General features: G+C 38.7%; 2 protein-coding genes across 6 annotated transcripts in view; one reads left to right on the top strand and one right to left on the bottom strand.

The window, feature by feature from the left end:
• CMSS1 (cms1 ribosomal small subunit homolog) overlaps window positions 1-25,180 on the top strand; it is a 333,561-nt gene that overhangs the window by 123,001 nt on the left and 185,380 nt on the right. The window contains exon 2 of one of the 5 annotated variants that reach the window (XM_010978480.3): window positions 21,354-21,416. The exons of the other annotated variants lie outside the window; for them this stretch is intronic. Within the exon in view, the coding sequence (XP_010976782.2) occupies window positions 21,354-21,416 (63 nt within the window). The remainder of the gene's footprint in view (window positions 1-21,353; window positions 21,417-25,180) is intronic. 5 annotated transcript variants of the gene reach the window in all.
• Window positions 1-25,180, bottom strand: part of FILIP1L (filamin A interacting protein 1 like) — a 264,565-nt gene that overhangs the window by 112,881 nt on the left and 126,504 nt on the right. The window lies entirely within an intron of this gene.

The following is a 25,180-nucleotide window of genomic DNA, read 5'->3' as shown; positions in this document are numbered from 1 at the left end:
GAGGAGTTCAGTGGTAAAAGATGAGGGCAGAAGGGTAAACCATAGGCACGGGTAAGGCTGCTCATTACAGAGCTGTTTATCATAATGAAGATGGAAGAACCAAGTGTCCAACAAGTAACAGGGGATAATTAAATAAATTGTGGAATATCTGTATACTGATCAATTAGGCAGTTGGTAGAAGTCAGGTTTTCAAAGAATATTTAATAATATGGGAAAATATTTCCAAGATACAATAAGTAAAACAATTTTTGGAAAAAGAAATTAAACTAATTTATTCAATCATATTGCTTTCACATTTTGGGGCCTTTTTCAGACAGGGGAAAAGGATAAGTGAGATAAAGCCTTAAAGACACCAAGGCACTGGAAGTTTGTCTTGAATAGCAGCTGGTGTGATTGTCCAAGGGGTGTGAGAGAAGATGACCAAGGAAATTTGAATGTATTAGATGTTAGTAAGATGTTATTGTGAATTTTGTTAGATGTGTTAATGGTATTGTATTTAGAGGAGAGAATGTTCTTTTTATTTTTCTAGATACATAATGAAGTATCTAAATGTGAAATGACATGATGTCCTGGACTTTACTTTTAAATATTGAGGACAAATAAAGGCAGAGGATAGAGGAAAAATAAGTATGGCAAAGTATTAAAAGGGTTGTTGAAGATGAATGGGTACATGGGCTTTGTTATATTCTTCTTTCTACTCTCTGTATAATTGAAAATGTTCATAATGAAAGATTTAAATAAAAAGCACCAGGGACATAGTATTGAATTGAATACAAAAATGCTTTAAGAAGTGATTCTCTTTAAAGGAGATGGGGAAAAGGTGCAAGGTAGAGAAAAGAAAAAGAAGGCACTAATGTTTGGGTGTCTGGCAGAGACAAAGGAGCAGAAGACTGAGCTGTGTCCCAGGAGCCAAGAGAGAACATGATTTCCAGGAGCAGAGAGCTGCTGTGACCTCGTTTTAACAACATTGCCACTGCTGAGAACAGTTTTGGAACTCCACTTTTGGAGTTTTCTGTTTTTGGAATATCCCTCAGCCATGGCAAAATCTGGTTCATTGAAGGTGAATTTGACTTCTGACAACAGGGAAAAGTTTCTTGGAACCAAATCTTAATAAATCAAGTCAGAGTTTGTGACCTTGACATAATGGGATTGGTTTTTGTATGTGGCCTTTGAAGGGATTTTTGAAGACATTTCCAAAATGTGTCAGCCATGACACTTTTTTCAGGATAAGCTTTATACGGGAAAACTTTTGACAGAGTGACACATTTGGGTTTATAACTTAGAGCTTTTGTTTTGTTTTTAACATTCCACTTACTGGTGTCCTGAAGCTTCTGGTTGTTTTCTAGAATCCCAATATAAGCAAAAAAGTAGGAAACAATATGGCATATGAGGAAAGAGTGCAGGCTCTGGAACCAGCCAGCCGAGTTCCAGCCCTGTCTCCATCCCTGTGTGCTGTCCAGTTTGGGGAAAGTTACTTCAGTTCTTCTGGACTTATGTCTTGCAGGGTTGTTGGGAGGATTTGAGATCATATGTATAAAATGCTGTGCCCAGTGCCTGACATATGACAGGAACACATACCTCATCCTGGTGGAGATGTAATGATACAATTTTATCTCTTGGTTCATCAGACATGCCTTCCCTCTTGGGACATCAAATAAGATAAGAAAATAACGAATGGATTTTTGCCTTTCAGTATCACGAAGAGAATATATTACTCAGCCTTACACCACTGAAGGCAGGGGGAGTATGTTACTTGCTCCGTGCCAAGATGGAGATTGGCAAGCTTAAGACATGGGAATTTGGCCAGGAACCAGTGCCTGTTATTTAGCAGAGAGGTGATAGGGAGCTATGATCCTGCCAATCTGGAGGGACTTAACATGAAGTGACTGGCTTCTTGGTCCAAACTGGCCATAACTGTTCTGAACAAGATGACAAAGTCTACCAATTCAAAGCGGTATGCTCACCAGGCTCCTACTGGTGTGACTTTTCCACCAACCAAGACTTTTAAAATCTTCTCTAATACCGCAGCAACATAAAACTTACTGTTCCTGGCCAGGCTCTCTGCTAAGGCACTTTAGATGCACTATTCCCTTTGATACTGAAAACAACCCTAGCAGGCAAATACTACTATTAATCTCTGCTTTATTGGAAACTTAAATTAAGTCAAGTCAATCTGCCCCAAACCACAGAGCACTATGGCAGAGCAGGAATTCCAGCTGGCTTTAGAACCCACCCAGTCTTTGCCAGCCTGTGTTCTATTGCCTGTGTTCTTTCTCATTAGGAATAAGGATTTGTTTACAGATGGGAGAGAAATCTTAGCAATTATGGTATAGCATTGACAGAATCAAAAAAGACCAATGCCTTTCATCTGCATCATGAAGTAGTGAGAGAAGAGAATATAGTCCCAGGGAGAAGAAAAAAAGTACCTCTGCTGGGTCACATCTCAGATTAGGGCACATTGGAATTAAGTTCATGCTTCTTCACTATCCTCCATTATTCAGGTCATTTTAGGTGCTAGTGAGGGAGTTATAAAGCAGGAGGTCTGCTTAAATCAAAAAGCATCAAGAAGACCACATGCAGTGGGGTGAACACTTGCCCTAGACAGTGTGGCCTGGGCTACATCCTATGAGTTTGGGTCAAACTGATTATCAGGCTTCTTTTTCCTGGTCTCAGGGTTCTCCTTGTGTCCTCTAAGAAGGGTCGACTACTCCCTTTCTGAAGCCCCGAGCCTCAATGATCATTATGAAAACATGCATTTCTAGTGCTCTTTATTTAGAGGACATCCCTTCCCAACCCTATTGAATAGATCTGGATCTCAGACACTCCATAGTGATACGTGGGACTGGGATAGATTGAACTTGAGGATTCTACCCACCATGTGTGGTTCCATATCACCCTCATTTGAAAGCACCTAAGGCAGCCAAAAGTGCGTGTTGACCAAGAAGGGTGGCTGCTGCTAGGAGCTATAAGTAAATAAATGGATGTCAGAAGCTTACAATTAAGGGGGGTAACAAAGAATCATTACCCTCCCTTGAGCATGTTGCTTTGGATATTTTGGTAATGATTGTGAAGCAGTTACGCACAGACTAAACTAAGCTCTTTGTGTTCTTTGCAAGATGGAGAGCTTGCCAAATCAATTTCAGCATGCAAAGCCCAGACAACTATTCTTTTGGCATTTAGGGGCTACCCCTGTTTTTGCTGGGTTTGGAGGCAGGCAGCCTATTGACACAGGAAGGCTTTATAAGGATAAAGAAGGCAATTTACCCTATACTTTTAAGAAAAGAAACCCTCTTGTCAGGGTGCTCAGTTCTTACCTCCTATGCTAAACTTCTGTCACAGAGCCAACAGAAGAACCTTTTAGGCTCAGAAGTGCCACACACACTTTGGTGCCCACAGCGTGTGACTCATTCATGGCTGTTTTTATATCCTCTGCCTACCACCTCACCATGAAATTGTGTTGTTTTGTGAGTGTGTGCATGAAGATGGTTGATAGCTGTATTTCTAGAGATAACCATTGGAAAGATAAAGTTCTTGAGATTATGGCCTTGGTCCCTTATATAATATATGCTTTATGTTAGTGGTTCTCAGCCTGTGAACCCAGAACCCCTAGGAGCTTTCAGAGTTGTCAGAGGGGCCTTCCAATCATCTTCCAAAAGCATTATGAGAAACTGAGTGTGACATGTCTCCAGAATGGAGACTATTGTGATTGATAGCATACAAACCATTTAACTGCTTTCTGAATTTGTTGTAGGTTTTTGTGGTTGTAACTTGTTTTCAGTCCATGAGTAGGAAAAGCTAAAACTAGTATCAATGGGGAAAACTTTTTGTTATGGAAATGGAATTCTCATCCTGGAAAGAATGAGTAAGTAATCTCTGAACTTCTTTTGTTGTAGCAGCTAAAGGAGAGGCTCCTGTTTTCTTGTTATTGAACCTTTCAGCTGTGTTTCCTGATACACATGGTTTCATGTCTGCATCAAAACTCCCTGTTGGTTGCAGTTGCAGCTGAGGAGTAAGCTGAAGACATGTGATCTTTCAGACTGCTGATCTTAAGGATGCTTTTTTTTTTTAAAGCAGTCTCATAAGAGACTTCATGCATCCACTCTACTCTCTTCAGAGCAAGTTACCATGCATACCATAATTACTTTCAGATGAGAAATGACTGCAGTTTAACTTGGTGGTGGCTACATGCTGAGGCCTGGATCCAGAGTATTCTTATTTTTAGCCTTTAGTGGGGACTACTGCTTCCAGCATGTTGGCTATAGTTTGTAAAATAGAAGTTTGCTGGCTCCATACTATAAAGCACCAAATTGCCAAGCATAGACACTTTCTTCATTCGAGCACTGTAGCATGTTTGTTGCACAGGTGCTAACAAATGCCTGCCTTCTACTGTGAGTGATTTATTATTGTATTGTTTTTTTCCTTCTCCCTTTAATGTCAGCACTTCCATTTTTTAAGTAAGAAAAAAAGTTCCTAATTTAAAAGTAATATGTATTAAGCACTGAAAATGGGGAAACAAGCATAAGGAATTTAAAAATTTATCCTTAATTCGACCATGCTGAGATTTCTTCTCTTCTTTTTATATAATTTCTTCCACATGTTCTTCTCTTCTGTATCTGTTATAATGTGCATGTTGTTTGGGAGACATCTGTTCTCTTTATTTTTCCTTACCACAGTTTTTAACTGTTGCATAGTATATCATTGTATGACGGTGCCATTATTAACAGCCATTCTTTTATTGCTGGATGTTTAGTTTACCATTCTCTTTTGAGTCTTTGCTTTCTTCCTCCTCAACTTTCACTTTAGAGGCATGAACCCTATGGATCCAGAGCTAAGAAGGAACTTTGACCACTCTCAGGACTTTAACTGACTGGAATTCGTGAGAACTGTCTTTGGCTCAGAGAAATAACTGTGTATTTTGAAGTTATGATTTTGGCCTCTGTGGGACTTAATCACAACTCAATTTTTATTCTACCTCTCCTCTAAATTCTTTTCCCTTTACCAAATTAAAACCATGAAAATATTTTGAATACTCTTCGGAAGGTAAAAAAAAGAAGTATAGAAATCATTAGATACTATTAGAATAGACCACTGTATCACTTTTTCAAGCCCTGAAAGTTGAGAGTTTGGAAATGAAATAAGAATTGAAGTATGTATCCAAGTAATTCATCTTTAACAGTGGAAGGATGTTTACTTTCACAGATGTATTTCCTTCATGGAAAAGGTTCCTGTTTTATTGACAGATTACTTCATTATGTAGACTTGAATTCAAAAAATGAGAATCTGATTTGATGAGTGTATTTCAAACAAAGTAAAAGCAAATCTGTATAGACATCAGTGGTGGTAAGATAAGAAATATGTTTTCCTTGTAAAACAACAGCATTCTGTTTCTGGTCTTCTGAATGTGTCCTTATTTTAATACTCCTTTGTTACCAAAAGACAGTCCTTTATGGATAAAACATGGTTACCAAGCAATGTACCTGAAATTAAATTGTTATAGCGGCTCAGTGTGGAGAAGGATCAAATTGGTCTAGAAAAGAATCTCAAAATCATAAAACATCATCAGAGTTGGAAGAGCTTGGTGATAGGTTTGCTCAGCTCTTCCCTGGCAAGCACTGGGGACGGGGTACCCTCTGTATACAACCTCTCAGACAATCCTTTACTCTGTGAGCATCCATTTTTCATAACTCTGTGATCTTAAAAACATGGCCAATTTTTAAGATGTGTCCAGAATTCTTGTGCCATTTTATTTCCCATGGCACTGTTGTTAGCTTAACGCCACCTGATAATATCAATTATGGTAAGTAAATTTCAATGAGTTGGAAAGATGATTTTCTAAATGTGGAAGCAGAGAAAACTCCCAAACTGAGCAAGTGGCTAGAGTGATTTATCATTAAGGGTATAACTAAAGAAAATATTGTGCCATTGTCAGCTCCTGATTCTAAAAATGCTGAAGCTAAGCCTATGAAGACACTTTACAGAATGTTTCCCCAAATTCTATTTTGACATATTAGTACTCTTCAATTGGTTTTTAATGAGGTAACTTTAAGTAAAACCTTTCATAATTGGCAGCTGGCTTCATGCTTAAATATTTAAATATGTTTTAGATTTTTATCTTTTAGTTTTGTCTAAATGCTCACCTATAAAGCACAGTTTGGGTCTTCATTTGGGGAAGCCAGAAATCCATGATCGGCTATGCTTCCACCTTATAATACCATCTTAAATAGGCCACTTCACTCTCCATTCCCTCAGTTAGTTAAAGGAATGAAAAATAAGCAATCCAGTAGCAACCTTGGGTTCCTCAGAGCACTAGCTTGGCTGTATTTCAAAGTACTTAATGTTTTCCTAAAAGGTACAAAGAACTGCATGGTGCTTATGTTAGCATTTCCTAATCAAAAAGGTATAACACACTTAAAAGATGGCTATAATTGCACAATAAGACATTTGTAGTGGTTCTTTAAGCCATTCTATGTCTAAAGCATAATTTTTACTTTTTAGTTCTTCTGAGTTCTGAGAATCAGAGTGAGACTGATTTCATATGTAGAAATAATTATTTCCTTTGATATTGCTAATCTTTAAAGCCAATCACAGTGATTACCAATAACATTCTTAGCAACCAGGTGTGCAGCATATGTGTGCATATTGGAAGAAGGCAAGGTGTCAGGCTAAGTTTTGTTGTTACTGTTTTTTATTTATAAATATCCTCAAATATGTCATTGAGTATTATCTAGGGTAACTTTTAAATCCATAATCAAAGGTACATCTCTACCTCTGACTTGTGTATTTTTTTACCTGCTTAGGAGGTTAGAGGATAACGTCATTTTAAGGTATTAGTCATTTTGAGTCATTAGGTTAGAGAACAAAAGTCGGTGAAGTTTATAAAACACTATAAACCAGCAAGGAGCCACCTACTATCACTGCAGATAAGACTTTCTACTTTCTTACCCATATTTTCTATTGCCTCTTGCCCTGGTTTCTTTGCCCCATAATATATATTAGAAATAGATTGTACTATTGAAAAAAGAAAAAATCAATATCCAGTCTCCTACTGGATGTTAGAAACTTCTACAGTATCTTATTTAATCCACATAACAGCTCTGTGGTAGACACCTGATGAGTCTCATTTTTATAAATGGGGAATCCAGAACTCAGAAAAGTTAACTTGCCCAAGGTCACACAGTTAATAAGTGGCCAGGCCATGACTCACATGTCTTGTTCCTGGGATTTTTTTCACTTCTTATTGCCCCCTATTTTCACTAGTCTTCCCTGGTGCCTTGCCTTGTCTTTCAGCTACAAAATACTATTCATCAAATAGTATAATTGAAGTTTAAAAATTTGCTATTCGCAGCAGGAAGCAAAGCAGCTTATAGCTGAGTGAATATTCCTACTCATTCGCCTCCCCAGACAGAAAGAGGGCTGGAGGCAGCCCACATAATTCCCTTCATACATACTTAATACATTCATGAAAAGCTACTTAGTAAATTCTTTTTTTGTTGTTTTCAACTTATTTTATTATTTTTCCCAGTTTTCCTGAAATATAGTTGATATATAGCATTGTATTAGTTTAAGATGTACAAGTAAATTCTTTATTATCTTTTTTTGTTGTTATTTATTGAATATGATGAAGACTTAAGTGAATATTCAAAATAGAGCTTGTTTTTGACTCAGGATTTAAAAGGAAGGAAAGGAAAGGAGAAAGTTACTTTGCACATAGTATATACTCAATCTAGTGAATGAATGAATGGATGGATGGAATGAGTCTGTCTCATCATTAATGACCAGATTTTTAGTGCAGTCTTTCTGGCAAAATTTACGTGGACTTAACCTAGCAGAGTTCATGTGTTTACCACGCTGTTGGATATTAGGTGGAGAAAGATGGGAAAAAGCAATGAAGCAAGTACTTGTGTGGCACTGTTTCTGCCTAACCACATCCCCTGCCACACACACACACACACACACACACACACACACACACACACACACACTCACCATGTTGAGCTTGGCTACATGACATCTCTTTCCAAATGACATTCAATAACTAATTGGTCCAACAGGTGCTCTTAGATTAGCGCCAGCCAACTTTTTCAATAAAGGGTGAAATAATAAATCTTTTAGGCTTTGTAGGCCATGCAGTTTCTGCCGCAACTACTCAGTTCTCTCTTGCCAGAAAGCAGCCAGAGAACAATGTACAAATGAATAGCCATGGCTGTGTTTCAATAAAACTTTATTTACCAAAACAGCCATAATTTGCTGACCCCTGCCTTAGATGATATGAAGCAATCCTGAGGGAATCTATGAATAAGCTAATCTAAAAGAATGATTCTCTACCCCCTTAGATGAAATTTATTCAGAAAGTCATTATTTAATCCTGTGGAATATGCGTAACCGGACATAAGCCCTAGGACTAACTTTGAAGCTGTTGAACAGAAGATATAGATGTGGCACAGGCACCACCAGAGGCTGTGAGAGTCATGATGTTACACAGACCATGGTCTCCTGTAGATGGGATTTCTTCATTGATTTAATAAGGGGAATAAGGGGCAAGTCCTGTTTGAGATTTAATGTAGTCTCTGGTCACAAAATCTGTGTCCTAAATCAAACTAGGGCAGTTTCAGTGGAATTATTTTTGGCTTTAACTAGGCTAGATATCTAAAGTATTTTCAAAATGAGCAAAAAATTACAGGATTGCACCACTTCACAATTTGAGCATTTTCCTCAGCTATTCTTGAGCAGTCATTTTGTCTGTTCAAATCCAGGAAACAAAAGACTTTTCTGGCTGATCCTACCACCAGCCCAGAAATTTCCAACCCTTAGAACCTGTGTTAAGAATTTAGGATTTGTGTGGAATTCATTCATGGTTTCTTTAGTCATTGTGGAATAGAATCTGCCTGAAATGGATCTTTTATATTCTCAGTTTATTAAATAAACTTCTAGTGCTAGAAAACACTGTGCTACAATTCTTGTAGCAATAGATACACAGCTTTTAAACTTGCATACACATATAAGAGAGAGCTGTAGGGGAAGCACAAATTTCCTCTTCCCACCCAAGATTTCCTTCTAATGTCTGTGTTTACTAATTTTGAGTAAAGAAAGAAGAAAATAGAGAAACATGGGTTTTTTTTAAATTAAATTGCCCGTTAATATTCCTAAGGAGGAATATAAAAATTTTTTTCTCATGTACTTAATTTGAATCATTTGAGGTGGTTGAGAATATTAATCTTTATATTTTGAGTTGATTTTCTGCTGCATAGTCACAAAGTGTACACTACAGAAATGTATCCCCAAAATGGGCAATAGAATTTTAGCTAGGTTTGGAAAGAATCCAGAATAACGTTTTATTGTTTTGGTTTTTTTATTAAATCAGATTGTTTGTGAAGGTGAATTTTCCAACAACTGTTTTCCCTGTCAAGTGCCAGAACTTTTTTTTAGATAAAGCTTAAAGTTTGATGGATATCTTTTAAGGTAAATCCATACATTCCTGCTTACTTGAAGTTCAGTGTTATTTATATGAACAGCATTTGAAGTACTAAATAATATTTTCTGTATTTTGTATTTTGTTTTCTGCCTCCTCAGTGTCAAATTGTAACCAATCACTTATTTACTCCCCCTCACCTGCCTTTAGCTTCTACCTTATTTCTGGTTTTTGCTTTTAGATATGCCATGGACTGAAAAGTCAGGTAACTAGTAAGGTTCTTAGGTGTGAAGTAGTGTTTTTGGTGTAGAGATTTTGAGAGAGTTATTTCAGGTCAGGTACAGATGCCTTTACTTCCTTTTGTCTGATTTGGATTTTTATAAAAATTGTGTCCCAGGAAGGTGGCAGTTGATCTGTGTCTATTTCATAACACAGTGGACCATATTTCATTTGAGTAGGGTCCTAAATCTCTATTTTTCAAAAGAATAAATCAAATCCAACCAATCTTTTCTAAGGTGACTTTATTCATATCTTTGTAAGGACTGTCCTCATTGTCCTGAGCATAGGAAGACACTATAAATATCTTTGAAACACTTCTTACTCATCATTCCTACTGGAATGTGCTTTTCATAGATATGAAATCACAGTGATAACCTTCCTAGGAATTCCACTGATATTGATAGAGAACTGCTTTAAGCAATCCACAAGAGCAATTAGTTAGCTTGTTACCCTTTTATGGGGACTCTTGTCTTTTCTCTGATGCCCAAATAATCTGCCTATGCTGGAATCAGAAGGCAACAAGGCATACTTTCCACACTGACCTGCTCTGTGGTTGACCTTGCCTCCTTTCCCACAGAGTAGGTCTGTTGTCTCCCCTGCAGTCTTCTTAGAAGTTGCATTCCTTAGTTTTCTTGTACTCTTAAGAGAGTTACTATGTGACCCTTAAAGAGGAAAAGGAGATAGTATCTCAGTTTGTAGCAACTGTAGGCTAAAGTAAGTTCTTTATGAGGGATCATCTACCTTAATCCTTTAGTAGATTTGTGAGGTATCGATACTGGTCTTCTTTTATAGGTGAGGAAACTGAGGCTCAGAGGAGTGAAGTACATTCCCAATATCACATAGCTAACAAGTAGCAGAGCTGGGCTTTGAGCCTAGGTTCTTTCTAGTACCCTATAGTACCTCCAAGAAGGAAAAGTAGATTTATGGCAGATGTTCCGTGGGTCAGTATCTCACATAATCCTCTCATCTACCCTGTGAAGTGGTTAGTGTAATTATTCCCTGTTTACTCACAGACATGTGAGGTTAGGTAAGCTGGTGATGGTCGCATATCAGTTGAGGGCAAAATCAGAGCAGGAACTCTGGCTCTGCTTGACTCTCAGCTTCTCTAAACCTTAATTTTCTCATTGTAAAATAAGAACAATAACGGCACCAACCTCTTGGGATTATTGTAAGCACAAAATGAGATAATCCTTGTAAAGTGCTTAGCACAATGCGTGGCACATAATAAGCCCTTGGTAAATGTTAATTGTAATTAGTACAGTACAGCAAAGGCAAAATCACTGAGTAGAAAAATCCTGCTATTCCACTATCTATTTTACTATTACAAATATTGCATTATATTAATGATAAATAAGAGTGTCTTCTCTCACTCAAAACAAAAAGTGCTGGGTAATTTTTCTTTCATCACATAAGCAATTACACAAGTAGTTTTGAGGTCCCTTCCAATTCTGTGACTGTACAGTTCTAGTGATAGAGGGAGGGCCTTTTTTCCTATTAAGAAACCTTAGGTCAGACCTCAAGTCCTCTCTCCAGTAAAGACATGGTATACTCCCACAGAGGACAGAATAGAGCCATTAGCAAAGCTGAGTGCAGACTTTGATTTTCAGTATTGTAAATGACAAGGAGTATAAATAGTGAGTCCTTGGGAATATTTGTTTCTTATGGAAAGATAAGACACCTACAGCATTTTTAAGATGGAAACAAAACCCAGATAATTGATTTTTTTTTTTTTTTAGCAAAGGCACTTAAGGAAATATTTGTTTTGTGCTTGGCCCGGGCGGATAATAGAATACAAGTAATTATTAACCGGAATTTAGTAGCCAGAGTTGAATCAGAAAGTCAGTTCCCCAGAATAGTTCCCAGCAATGCCTGAAGACTCTAACAAGTTATACTGCCACAGCCAGACATTGTGTTGCTTATGAAAGTGTGGAAGTTTCTGTTTCAATCATATTGCCAAGGAACTCCATCAGTCTTGCCTGACTAACTCATTGGTGATCATGAAAATTACATCCTCAAACATTGATGGGCAAGATCTCTTGATGTGGAATTACTTGATTTCACATGGGGTATTCTACTTCATTAGTGTATCCTGGAGGGTGATGAGGTAGAGTTCCCAATGGCCCATTTTTCATTATCACAATTTAGGACAATTTTAATAATTTGCAACTCCCCCTCCAGGAAACTACACCCCTGGATTAAATGCATCTTCTTTCTTCCATGTATCCTACATAGACTTCTAACATAGAGCTTGCTACATTGTCTTATGGTTTGTTTATTTGCCTGACTTCCTGACTGGACCCTGGAGTCCTTGGCTAGGGCTGCACAGAGCCTGGACCTTTGGAGTTGCTCAGTAAATGTTCATTGACCGACCAACTGACTGACTTATTATGTTTTTAAGCTTCCAGCTTCAATGGCCCTTCACTATCAATAATAATTTCATTCATTCCTTGTTGCTGGAATCTGTCTGATTCCTAAACCATGAATCCAAACCTTTTCTACTCTCCTCACTGCGTCCCTTCCACTCACTCTCACTACTCTTGCCCTTCACAAATAACCACTATGTGTTCCCACTGCCCCCAAAGCTTCTCACCTTTTTTATACATTTTGTTCTCTTCCTGTCTTAAAAGAATGTTCCTCTTGGTTTCCAAGTCTGTCCCCTCATCTGAGCTTTGGATCATAGGCATCACCTTTGGAACCTGGCCCCATCAGATACCTCCCTTCCCTATAATTTTTTCTCACTACTGATTCTCTTTCTATAACTTCATAACATTTCCATGTGTCCTTTTTTCTAATATCTTTCTAATATTTTTCTAATATATTCGCTTTCACTGCTTTCCACTGCTGTCAGTTTATCTCCCATCTTCACATTGTTTGATCACATTCTGTTAGTCTCTTAACTTCCCACCTACTTGTCATCCAGCTTATGTCCTCACCAGTGTCTTCCTAATTTCCAGATCCAGGAATCTCCTCTGAGTCTTCATGCTCTAGCCCAACTTTCTAGCCAGATTTAATAATGCTGTCTTTCCCCCAGCTATCCAGGCTAGAAATCTTGTGTCTTTTTCCACACACCCCTCTCCCCTTAATATACTCCCCTCTATAAGAATAAAAATATTTGTATTTATATTTGTGAGTTTATTTTTCAGTGGTATACAACAAAGGATATTGTATAAAGCAGAGGAGTGACTTGAAAACATTCATCAGGGTGTTCTGATTTGGCAGTAAGATGCTGATACAAGCAAAAGATCAAACCAGTGAGAAAGTATGGAAAGCAGTAAAAGTAGTGAATGAACCACATGCACCTCATAGCACATGCACATGCATAGCAGCCTATTCTTTTTTTTTTTTAATTGAAGATCTTTTTTTTTTTTTTTTGCAGGGGGAGGTAATTAGGTTTATTTATTTACTTTTTTTTTTTTTTTTTGATGGAGGTACTGAGGATTGAACCCAGGACCTTGTGCATGCTAGGTCTACCACTGAGCTATACCCTCCCCCCAATGCAGCCTATTCTTAAAAGTTCTGATTTCCACACATTCTAAGCACTAACAAAGTATCTTGTTGAAGGAAGGCCAGTCCAACCAAGACTTGGAGCCAGAATGTTCTGATTTTTCACAAATAGTGATGACATTTTTTCTGAAATGCCAACACAAAATTTATGTATTTACATATGTATGCAAGATCCTCATTATGTTTCTGTGTTGTAGCGTCATCAGAAATCTTATAAGGAAAATAAACAGTGCTTTTAATCACTTCTTCAATATCATATGTAGTTGGAATTTCCCTCCTTGGGGGCCATCTATGAACCTCTGCAAACCTATTTAGCCCTTGGTCTGAAAGTGAAGCAAAGTAATCAGCCTGCCTGTCACTCTCCCTCTTCCTTTTACAAAACTAAGTCATCTGCCCCTTTGATCTCATTTGCCCCTATCCTCTATGAGTTTGGCTTTTGTCTGTTTGTTTGTTTGTTTGTTTTGAAGTAGAATGAAAAAGGTTTAATTTGAATTTGGGGAATAATTACAAAAGGGGTAATAATCAGCTACCCAGAGTCTGTTGTCACTGTCTGCACTTGGGCCGAGTCATGAATAATAGAACTAGGGCTGTCACACCAAACATGAAGATGCATGTGTTGCTGAGGCTCAGCAGAAAAATGCATACGTAGGACTCTGTCCTACCTTTCACAGACATTAACAGGGAAAGGAGACATTTGTGAACCCAAAACTGCCACGTTGTATGTGCCACAGAGGGTAGGAAGGGTCCCTAAGGGAAATGATCATGCGGCATCCACAATTAGTAGACTCAGCGTTTCAGAAAGTGCTGGAAATGAAGCTTCATTAAAATTTCAGTGTACTTGCAGGGGAAGATAGCTGGGGGCAGAGAGAGCACCGTGAAGCGTAGAGGCAGGAACCAGCAGAGCTTGTTCAGGGAACTGAGGAGCAGACCAGGGGCTAGAGGCTAAGGAGAGGCTCGTGATGCAGTGGAGAAAGCAGAGGAAGGACGGAGGAAGATGTCAGAATGAACTGGAGAGAGCCATACTGGGTGGGACTCACCTAGCATCTTAAGGAGTTGTTACTTCATGCTTAAGGCAGTGGGAGGTTATCAGATGTACATAAGCAAGTGTTTTTTTTAATCTATAAGTGGGAATAATGAGCTCTGCATTAATGAGATCTTATAGTAATAGCATAAACATTTGAGGGGGAGAATATAGCTCAGTGGTAGGGTGCCTGCTTAGCATGTACCAGGTCCTGGATTCAATCCCCACTACCTCCATTTAAATAAATACCTAATCCTCCTCCCAATAAATAAATAAATAAATAAGTAAACATCTGATCCTTTTTTCCATCAGATAAATTATTGAAATATGTTACAAATCTAATAAAATTAGAAAGCATGTTAGGATATGATCATAATTTTAAAAAATATCATTGTATAATTTCTTCAAATATTCTAGGTTCTGTATAAATATAAAAAAGATGAAGAAGAATTAGGTTACTTAATTTCTGTCTGGTTCTAATTCATTATAGAGGTTGCATCAATTCTCTGGACTTTCCTGAGCCTTGGTTTTCCACATGTAAAATTTCTTTTGCAGACTGATAAATTGAATTCAGTAATCCATAGATCAAAATGCTACAGCCCATAAAGAGGTTTTAGAGATGGAAGAAACAAAATTGGTTGTAATAAAGACACTTTATTTCTAACAGACTCCAAAGATAGAATAATAGTGAATCTCTGGTGAGCTACCAAATTAGCTCCCAGATGGTATGGAATAATTGTGTAGAGAACAATTAAAGGAAAAAATTGTACTAATACAATTTCTTTCAGAATTACCCAACAGTAAGATTATGAGCATGGTTTTCTGGCTGAGAGCTCAGGTTCATTCGTTGTGGTTGAAATAAGATGCAGATCACCCCCAGGAAGTACAAGGGAATGGTGTTGAGGGTGCATGTCTGTTAGTCTCACAGAAAGAAATGTTGGAATTATGCCTAGTTCTTTCTTTGACCTTTTCCTGCCTCCCTCCTTCCTTCATACATTAATTGTCTACAGTGTGTACAGCATCGTGCCTCTTGATGTTATACTGATGGGCTCCACCATGACCTGGGCTAAATTCAACTTTGGAAAAATAGTGGTATTCCAGAGAGGGAAGTAGTTCTTTTCAAACAAACAAACAGAAGCATTGAGGGATTCTGTGTGTTTTACTAGCTAGAGTCATCACTTTGGCACACCTGGTTTTAGTTATACCTATCAACAAGGTAATGAGGTAGGTTTTAGGACCCCCATTTTAAAGATGAGGAAACTAAGGCCCAGAAAAGATCAGTAGCAGAAATTGGATGATGATAATAATAATAGAAATGTCAATCCAAAGACTAACTCCCAGCCGGCCCTTTCTCCACAGCTGCTCCTCAATTACAGTTATGCAGCCTAGGTATTTGAGGTTTTGAACACTTGAGTTGCAGCATTTCTGGTGAGGAATAAAAAAACCCATGAGGCTGCCCAAGGTTACAGTGTGAAATGAGATTGCCTCTCCTTTTCTCTCATCTCCTGCAAGTCTTACCCAAATCATTCTTGAGCCCCTTCCTCTGTTGGTCCCTCTCTGTCATTTTATCTGTCTCCTGATCATTACCTTGCCCTCTGGGGTGGGGGAGTTGGAGTACTGGGATGGGGGTGGGGAGGATCACTTACATTTAGGGCTATTGTTCATGCTTCCTTTCTGATGATGTAGTAGTTTCTGTTACTCATTTTATGTTTACTTACTGTCTGGATCCATGTCAATTTATGTGCCCTTGGCTCTGAACCACGATTTATATATTTTTGTGTTGTTAATATTTTTAATTGGTGTTTTTAAAGTAGATGTACTCTGCGTGTTTGGCAGACCAACAAAGTGGAACGTAAGAAGAGTCGATTTTTTTAAAGTAACCATATAAGGTGAAAAGTCTCTTTGTGTGGGTGCGTGTGTGCGTGTGTGCAGATTGCAGGTTTTATCGGGCACAATATTCGTTAATATTTATTGTAACAGTTTATAGTGTAGCCCCTTGAGTCCCTCTGGAGTATGTACAGCTCAAATGACGTAACCTTGGAAAATGCAATAAATCTAAGTTGAAACCACTTCTAATGGGAAGTTTCTTGAAAGTTGTAAAGTTAAATTGCCTCCTCCAGGATGAGGGAAGTAGTGTGGAGAATGCCCCAGGGGACCTGGCTTTGCCCCTTGCTGGTCTTGTCCCCTGTGTTGGAATGCTGAGTTTGGGGTTGGATTACTTTGTTTTATTTAAAATTCTCTGTTCCTTTGCCCCGGTGCTCCACGTTGTGGCAGGTCTAAGGTGACATTAATATGTAACCTTTGATCTTCTCGTTTATGTATTTAGGGTGACTCTTATCCTACACATGCATGCCCAGGTCCCCAAAGTAGAATTTTATGAGTCAGAATCTTAACTTTGCAAGGAGACTAGGTATCACCCTGTTCATTTTTGCCTGCTCCTGTATGAACCTTCCCAGCTATATGCAGCTAAATACTGACCAGAATATTTCATGCTCTGCATTTTAGAAAGTTCTTCATTGTATTGTTTTGAAATGTGGCTCCCCAGAGCCTACACCGTTGGTCCTGGTGTCTCTTTCTGAAGCTACATAGAATAAACATTCTTCTCCTTCTGTGATATTTGTAGATGTTTGAAGGCAATGACAGTGATCTTGCCCTTTCCCCTTTTTAGGTGTCAAACATCCCTAGGTCTGTGAAACTACTATGTTATAGTTCATTTGTCCATTTATAGAGTACAAACTATGCATATGTTAAACTGAGTTAGAAATTAGGGAAGCAGTAAGGATAAAGTAGGCTGTGATCCCTGCCCTCAGGGAACTTCTGGTCTAATTAAAAATAGATTGACAAGGGCTGTACGAGGGGCACCAAAGTCAGCTTTGGTGATTGGAGATTGAGGTTGTCAAGGAAAGTTTTCTGGAGACACACAAGGTAACTGAAGTCCAGAAGAGTACCGTGAGTTACCCAAGGGAGCAGGGTGAATGAGGTGAGGAGGGTGTCCCAGGTAGAGGGACCAGCATGCTTGAAAGGCTGAAGGTGAGAGAGTGCATGGGGAGTTCAGGGAAGTGAGGGTGGTTCAGTCCAGGTGAGGCTCTAAATGGGGAGGTGGGGATAAAGATGCAGCTGCGCTGGAGTGGAAAACAGGGCTGACAAGTGGTGGGCTGGGGAGATGGGGTCCGGCATTACAGGAGAGAAGAGAATCATGGGTAGTCCTGATCAGGAAGGATATTTATTGTTCTCTTGGTTACACAATAACTATGAGAAGCATAATAGGTTCTGTATGAGGTCATACAGGTTTGGAAATATTTTGCGGATTATGTTTTGTTGTTCGAGAAAGAATGTAGTTAGTCATTAGGATTAGACAGATATGGCTCGTTCAGTAGCAAGACCATTACTCTATCAACAGTATATTTGGAGAAATAAGAGGGAAAAAGAGGTAATATAGTTTTAACATTCTTATGACTGTTAGAGGATTTGGGTGACTTTTTATACATAGGACAATAGTAATAATAATAACAAACACTTATATAGCACTAAGGGCTTGGCCTTGTTACACCAACAAATTTAATGCCCACATTAACTCTATGAGGTAGGTATTATCCCCAAATATAGAGAGTTTAAGTAACTTACCAGAGGTTATTAAGAAAGCTAAGTGGCAGAGCTAGGATTTGATTCCAGGCCCTAAGAACATGTGGGGAAAGATTTAAGTTATAAAGCTAATGCACTGAGTCTGCAAAATTAAAAACATCTTTAGAAATGGCTCCTGCCTGCTGTTGATGGTCACAACCACACACTCACTGGTGTGGTCATGACCAGCATAAATAAAGCAAGTATTCATAACTCCACATTTCATACCTTACCCACAGGCATTACTGTATGGAAGAGACTACTCTCCTGATGGCTTTCAGGAGTTGGCCTGGGTTTTACTAGCAGTTGTGGCTGCCTGCAACCTCAGCTGATCTCCCTCCCACCACTTTCAAAGAGGGTATAGCCTGCCCAGAGAGGGTAGGATAATTAAGGTAACAGTAAACCAGAGAAGGTTTGAAATACCCTTAATTCTAGGGAAACAGAATTACCTAGCTGTGTTGCCAGTCCAGTTAATGCTGGTAAATATGAATGTACAGTTGCCCCGGTTTTCAAACATGTGTGATTTTCTGCTAAGATTGATTGATCTCGTGTTGAGTGTGTGAAGATAAGTGTTTCTTGGGGATAGAAGGGATGAAGATAGGTAAGAGAGAGGTTGAAGTGATGATGCATCAAGCCCATGTTGGATAGGAAAAGAAGTAAGAGTAGGAAAGGGCTGAAGCATAAGATCTGGTGGAGGAATAAAGGAATGAGGGTCTCTGTGGGCACAAAAAGAAGTGAGGTGGGAGGAACTACTTGAAAGGATTAGAAAAAGAAAAATAGTAAAGAATGTTGAGTGAGTGGGATGTTTACATTTTTTTCAGAGGAGGATTCTTAGCACTTATTCTTGCCTTGGTCAGTGGTATCTGAATAAATATCAGTTTGTTAATAACTTAATTAAAATGTGTCATAATTAAAATGTTAAATAGGCCAGACTAGAGCTCCTAGGTACAACCAAGGTGAAGTTGATCTTTTAAGTGCACGTGAGTTTATAATCTTAGAGCACATGTTTGAATATTTGAACACAATGATTAATCTGTTGCATGACTAAATAAAATCAGAGGTCATAGAGTAGTCTGTGATGCAGATTTACTCTATAGATTTATATGCCCAGTTGGAAGTGCCGTTGAGGTATAAGCAATGATAATTTTCAGGCCTCCAAACCCATTACAGTTCAATTAGATTTTATATTTACTCACTTTTTATCTTCAATAATGATCTTATCTCCAGCTGGATTACAGTTTCCTTGAGATTAGAGGCAGTGTCTGTTTCCTGTAAGTTTCCCCTACAGCACCCAGCCCAGTATGAGGCCAATGGTGCTCACAATCACAGGGATCTAGGCCAATCACCTTATGTTACAGCTGAGGGAGTCGAGGTCCTGACAGGTAACGTGATCTGCCAAGAGTTCAGGGCTAGATAGTGAGGGAGCCTGAACCACAACCCAAGTTTTATTCCCACCTCTGCTCTGCACCCTGTTGTGCTGACACAGCTCAGTGAATCAAGTTCTTGCAGTCATCTGTGTTTGTGTCAGACACCCAAAGGAAGTTGATGTTCCTTAAGCTAGTGCTTCTCTGCCTGTATTTCCCAATATGGCTCACAGAGAAAATGGTATTGTTTATTTAGGACATTAGGGTAAACAGCGGAAGCTTTTGGAGGGCAACTGAAGCAAGGAATCCCTGAGGGCACCGACTGGCCTGGGCGCTGCCAGGCTTCCCGAGGGAATCATGTCTTCATATACTTTTCATCTACTGAGTTTCCAGCAGCAGTTGGAAAACACTTCCCTAAGTTAACGTTAGATCCCTTGGACACCAGTCCCATCATGTGCAAACACGATAGCTTCTCAGGCTTTAAAAGACTTTGAGTGTGAAAACTGTTCTTCAAACAGAAAAGAAGCATGACTCTTTCCATTGTATTTATTGGAGCACTTAATATATTTAGAAAAATCTGTCATATCTATAGATAAATTGTAGTAAATTATAAATGTATAAAATTCATTTGTGAGTAAATGTATTTTCTGTAAATGCTTTGAAAGATTACATTGGTCCAGGAGAAAGTGTTTTCTGAAGAAATTTAAATCCTACTATCCAAATATATCATTTAGTCTCCACCATGAGATAAAGGATATAAGCTTAAATTGTACAACAAATACATCAGTCAGATACTTTTCTTTTGAGGCTCAGCAGTTCATGACCTTTTTTCTTGTGTTCTTCATGTTTGGGGGAGCTTTATAATTTTTTATCAAGGAGGAAAGGTAGGAATACATGTGTTCTGTGGATATAGCACCATGTTCTCTGAAAGTCATGACTGATTTTCCAGATCTTTAGAATTGAGATAAATAATAAATTTGTAACTCAGAGTTTCTCTCACATACTTTTCTGGATACGTTTATGTTTTAACAGAGAAGTGGATATTATAGGGAACACCTTTTCACAATATCTCTTACAACAGCTAAATAAAGTCTTCACAATTTACAGGTAAGTAAGCCCTTAGAGAAATTGTTTCTTAGCTCAAAAGTAGATTGGAAGGGCACCTAAGCAGGCTGCATAGCCTGAGGTTAGGAGCTCAAAAGGGCTGGGAGTTGAGATGGTCAGCCCTGCACAGATCTCTAGGAGTGAAGTAGGCTCCCCGACCAGTGGCCCCTCCTTCCTGCACCTCCCATCCTATCTAGCCTGAAAATCTGCAGATACCAAGAATACTATAAAGCTTGAACATGCCATTTAAATGTGGTGGCATCTTAAACCAAACTGTAAATATAGAGAGAAGGGCTTGAATTAACAGTAATAATAGTAGCCCCATTTACTGAATGTGTATAAAGTTAATAGTGATCAGCAAACGCAGTCTGTTAGACTTTCAGCACTGAGATGTGAGATCACTCTTTCTGCTGGAGGGTGGTTTAAGTTACTGAGGGTCATTGGAGGCAGAGAAGACGGCAAAGTGAGGGGCATAATAAACCTGGAATAGTTGTTTCTGATCCTGGTCTGAGGTAGGAAGGAGAGAGGACAACAGCGAGTGAAACGAGGCACAGCTTTTTAATAAACATGGATCTGGACCCCTACCCTTGCCCTTGGCATTCCTAGGGTGTGAGTCCAGTGATACGTTGCAGCTGGTCCATACTGGCTCATGACTACTAAATTCTTAAGAACTATGTGAGTTGTTTGTTAAACAGTCGTTATTAAAAATTAAATTATTTTAATTGCAAGTAAGTAGACAGTTCTTGAAAACAGGGATAATAAGTGCTCAAAGCTCATCACTTCCTAATTTACTACATTGTGCTCTTGTTATTTATGCTTGTTCTCTTCCTAGCTCCGTATTCTGTGATGTCATGTGGGTAGCTTGAAATCAGCCATCATGGGAATATTTGAACCATGGAAATTGGCAAATGCAACAAATTAGGATTTTTTTCCCTGAAAGCCAGTTGTTAACCATTTACCAGCACACCAGTGGATGTTACGATTATGTGCCAGCCAGTGGGAATGAGGGATGTGGTATTTATCCCAGTGAAACCAAATTTGTTGTCTCTAGGTTACGTATCTTCATCTTACACTGTGCTGCCTACCTGGACTGAGGTTAAAAAGGCAAACATAGGTAAGCAACAAGTTTCTTCTGTATAGCACAGGGAACTATATTCAATATGTTGCAGTAACCTATAATGAAAAAGAATGTGAAAACAAATATATGTATGTATATGTATGACTGAAACATTATGCTGTACGCCAGAAATTGACACTTAGTAAACTGACTATACTTCAATTAAAATACATTTTTTTCTTAAAAGGCAAATAAAATGAAGGCCTAATGACTTTTCAAGTTCCTTCCTCTCTGTTTCAATTGCATACACATATGCCTAATGGCAATTAAAACTATTATCTCAGTGAATTACGATAGTTTACATTTCTATGCACCTTCGTATCTCCAGTGCACACTATACATTCAGTCCTTAATAACTTATAAGTGATGTGTTATCCCTTTTCCCAGAATCTGAACATGTCATTGATCAGCTGTAGCACTTTCACAGATTTCTCTCCTCAAATACAGGAAACAAGTTACTGGTTTTTTGTTGTTTTTGTTGTGTATTACCAAGAAAAGTATTGTTCCCCTCATCTTCTTTATCTTCTTCACTTTCTTATTCTCTCTTTCCTTCTCCTTCTCAACCTAAGGCCTGCATCCTTCCAGCTAACAGTGACTTTTTTGGCTATGTAAAGTTTTAGAACATGGAACTAGATACAATTCAGTCTAGCAGATTTCTACTTCTCCATAAATGCTTGCTGTTGTGCAGAGCCCATCAAAATAGTTTGGAGACTTAGAATCGTCCTAATAAATGTGTTGTATCAGTTTTGAAAAACTATTTGAAGAGTGGGATCTCTGTTTCATACGGGCCTCCTGTATAAAATGAAACTGAAGAGAATGAATCAGTGGAGCATACCATACTGGACGACAGAGCGATTTACTCAAACTGAATTAACTCAAGCTGGCAGAGCTCTGAGCTGCCTTGATTGGGAGCCCTGGATAGAAGTTAGATGGAGTACACCTGACAAACCCTCTATACTACCTCGGATGTTACACAGCTGGGAGGTTGGATGTCTGCTAGGTGACCATTGCATTCTCTTTTGGTTCCCTTTTGAGAAAGAAAAATTAGTAAAAGGGAAAAAGAGATGGGGCAAGAACAGTCCAAAAAAGAAGGATAAAGTTCTTAGACTCTCTTCACACCCTATGAAACACTTTTTGAAATGCTTGGATTAGGTCTGGAAATGACTATAAGCACAGGACTCTTGGAGTATGTTCTTGGCTCTTATCACTACCTTTGACTCTGAGCAGGTCAGCGGACTCTTCCACCTGTAAAATAATATTCCCTCTGACATTAATACTTACCTCATGAGGCTATCTAGAGGAGAATTTTAGTAATAATTTCTTGTGCTTACATCATTCCTTTGACAGAGAGCTCAAAGCATTTTATTTATAGAGTGAAGCTTCTTGTGAGAAATGAATATAAGTGTTCATTTTTTAGAAATGAACTTAAGCCATTAGAGCCTGAATTTAATGCATTGCAGGGGGACATATGGTACATAGTGATCCAGTGGTCAAATGAATGTTTTATTCCACTAAGAGTTCCATCTTTGCTCCTTCTTTTGGAATTGAAGAGATACAGTGAGTCTGTATACATGGATGGAAGATTCCATATATGTGATCAGTGTGGTCTCTTGGGACTTATCCAGAGCTTGAAGAGCGGTTAGAACATCTTTGATAGCACTCTTGGACCTTGGTTGTGACAGAAAGACACCTGAGATATCTTATTCCTGGATTATACAATGCCACTAAAAGATTCCAGAGATAGACGATGTAATATGGGAGTGTTTTCTCTGTTCATTTCAGCTCATTTCAACCACAGTTGCTTGAGTGCCCATCATATACATAATTTTGAGGAGTGTAGAGAATGAAAGAGGCATAGCATGCTCAAGAAGGTTAAACTGGCATTAACAAGGAGAGGGGAATGAGATTTACAAGTCGTACTGGGGAGAGTTAGAAAAGCACCACGGTATTTTGGGTGTTTGAAAAGGGGAAAGATTATACTTAGCTGAGTAATCACAAACGCTTATTACCTACGTGCCAAGCAGTCTTGTTTATTGGAGAGACATAATTCCTGCCCTAGAGATCCAATGGTGAAGATATGTGCAAATACATAGTTTTAGCACATCCTAGCCCATACAGTGATCAAGGACAGTTAGCCCAGGTTGCAAATTTAGAGAAGGCTTCTTGGAGGGCAAGACTCCTCTTAAAGCCTTAAAAATTTAAAAGACCATGGGATAGGAATTCCACAGTGGAAGATTAACATGTTCAAAGGCCCGCAGCGTTTAGTCTTCTTTCATCAGAAAATGGCAGGCTACAGAAAGTTTGGTATTATTATGGCCTAAAAGTTAATTGGAAGTAGTAGTGAGAAGCATGGCTTATGATAAAGGACCTATCTTGCTATCTTGTTTACTATTAGTATGAATACTAGTGTGAAGTGTGGGTCATCAGTAAGTATTTTTTGAAAAACTGAATGAACAATAAATTGGGTTTAAGCCCCTGAGGGCTATCCAAGTAAATAAATGTGGGAGGCATTTGGAGAGAGTCTGGACTGGAAATACAGATTTGGAAGTCACCCATTATCAATGATATTTAAAATTAAGAGCAAATGCATTTGCACAAGTGGAGTATGTAGAGTGAGCAGAGTAAAGTACCAATGGAGAAGCCTTGACGAATACAAACATTCAAGGCCAAATAAAAGAAGAGGAATCCATGAGGGAGACTGAAAAAGGAAAAACAGAGAAAACAGAGATTTGATACATGTCCATTGGGAAGGCATTATTGAGTTCACTGGTGGGCTCATGAGAGAAGTTTTCAGTGCAATGGCCAGGGCAGAAGTCAGATTGTGGTTTGTTGCAAGGTAAATGGGAAGGGTTGAGAGAATTGAGTGAGCACAGACTTCTCTTTCAAATCACTAGAAGAAAAAGAAGGGGATGGTTCACTAGGGGGCAACCCAGGTTCAAGAAGGGGGAAAAAATTAACTTTAATATGATGAAAGATTTAAATAGGCTCTGGGCTTAGGGAAAAAAAACTGAATAGTCAGTGAGAGGTTGAAGATTTAGGAAATAAAGGGGATAATTGATAGAACAAGATCCTAGGAGAGATGAAAGATTTGGGGCCATGTGTGGAGGGGCAGAGCCTTGAACCAGAGGAGGAATACCTTATCTTCTGAACAGGAAGAAATAGTATAAGTATAGGTCCAGAGATATCTAGGAAGGGGAAGGGGATGATGTTCAGATAATGTATGTGTAATTGTCTCATTGAAGTAGAAGATGATGTCATCTGCTGAGAGGGATGTGACTTTGGTTGGAGTCTTGAGCATATCAACAGTTCTGAAACATTGCAGAGTAAAATGAAAGCAAGCTAAGTGAGAGACTGAACAGAGATCTGAAAGCTGATTTTCTCCAGTTGTGCTCAACAGCTAGAGCATGAAATGTAGAAAGTATATTTTTGAATTAATCCTGTATTGATGTTTTTGTTAGACAAGTGAAGCAGGAGGTCCAAAGTAGTTGATGATATTGGTGAGAGAAAGGCTTGGGTGATGAGCCATGCTATCTCAGCTGAATAGAGTAGTGAGGCCAGGAGAGAGGTCAAGAAACTATAGTTCTCCTGGGACTGAAAAAGAGAGGTAGTGAAAGCAAAGGCAGGAGGGGATTGGAAGGATCGGAGACGGGGGTTGTCTTTGGATTTGGCATGGGAAGCAGACCCACTTGACGCTTAATTCCAGAGTTGGACCTTGTTGTGTGTGACCCTGGAGGTGAAGAAGGTGAGGAATCGGATAGATT

Source organism: Camelus dromedarius, chromosome 2 (assembly GCF_036321535.1).
Source record: "Camelus dromedarius isolate mCamDro1 chromosome 2, mCamDro1.pat, whole genome shotgun sequence".
NCBI classification, from domain to species: Eukaryota; Metazoa; Chordata; class Mammalia; order Artiodactyla; family Camelidae; genus Camelus; species Camelus dromedarius.
This window is presented reverse-complemented; position numbering and strand designations above follow the sequence as displayed.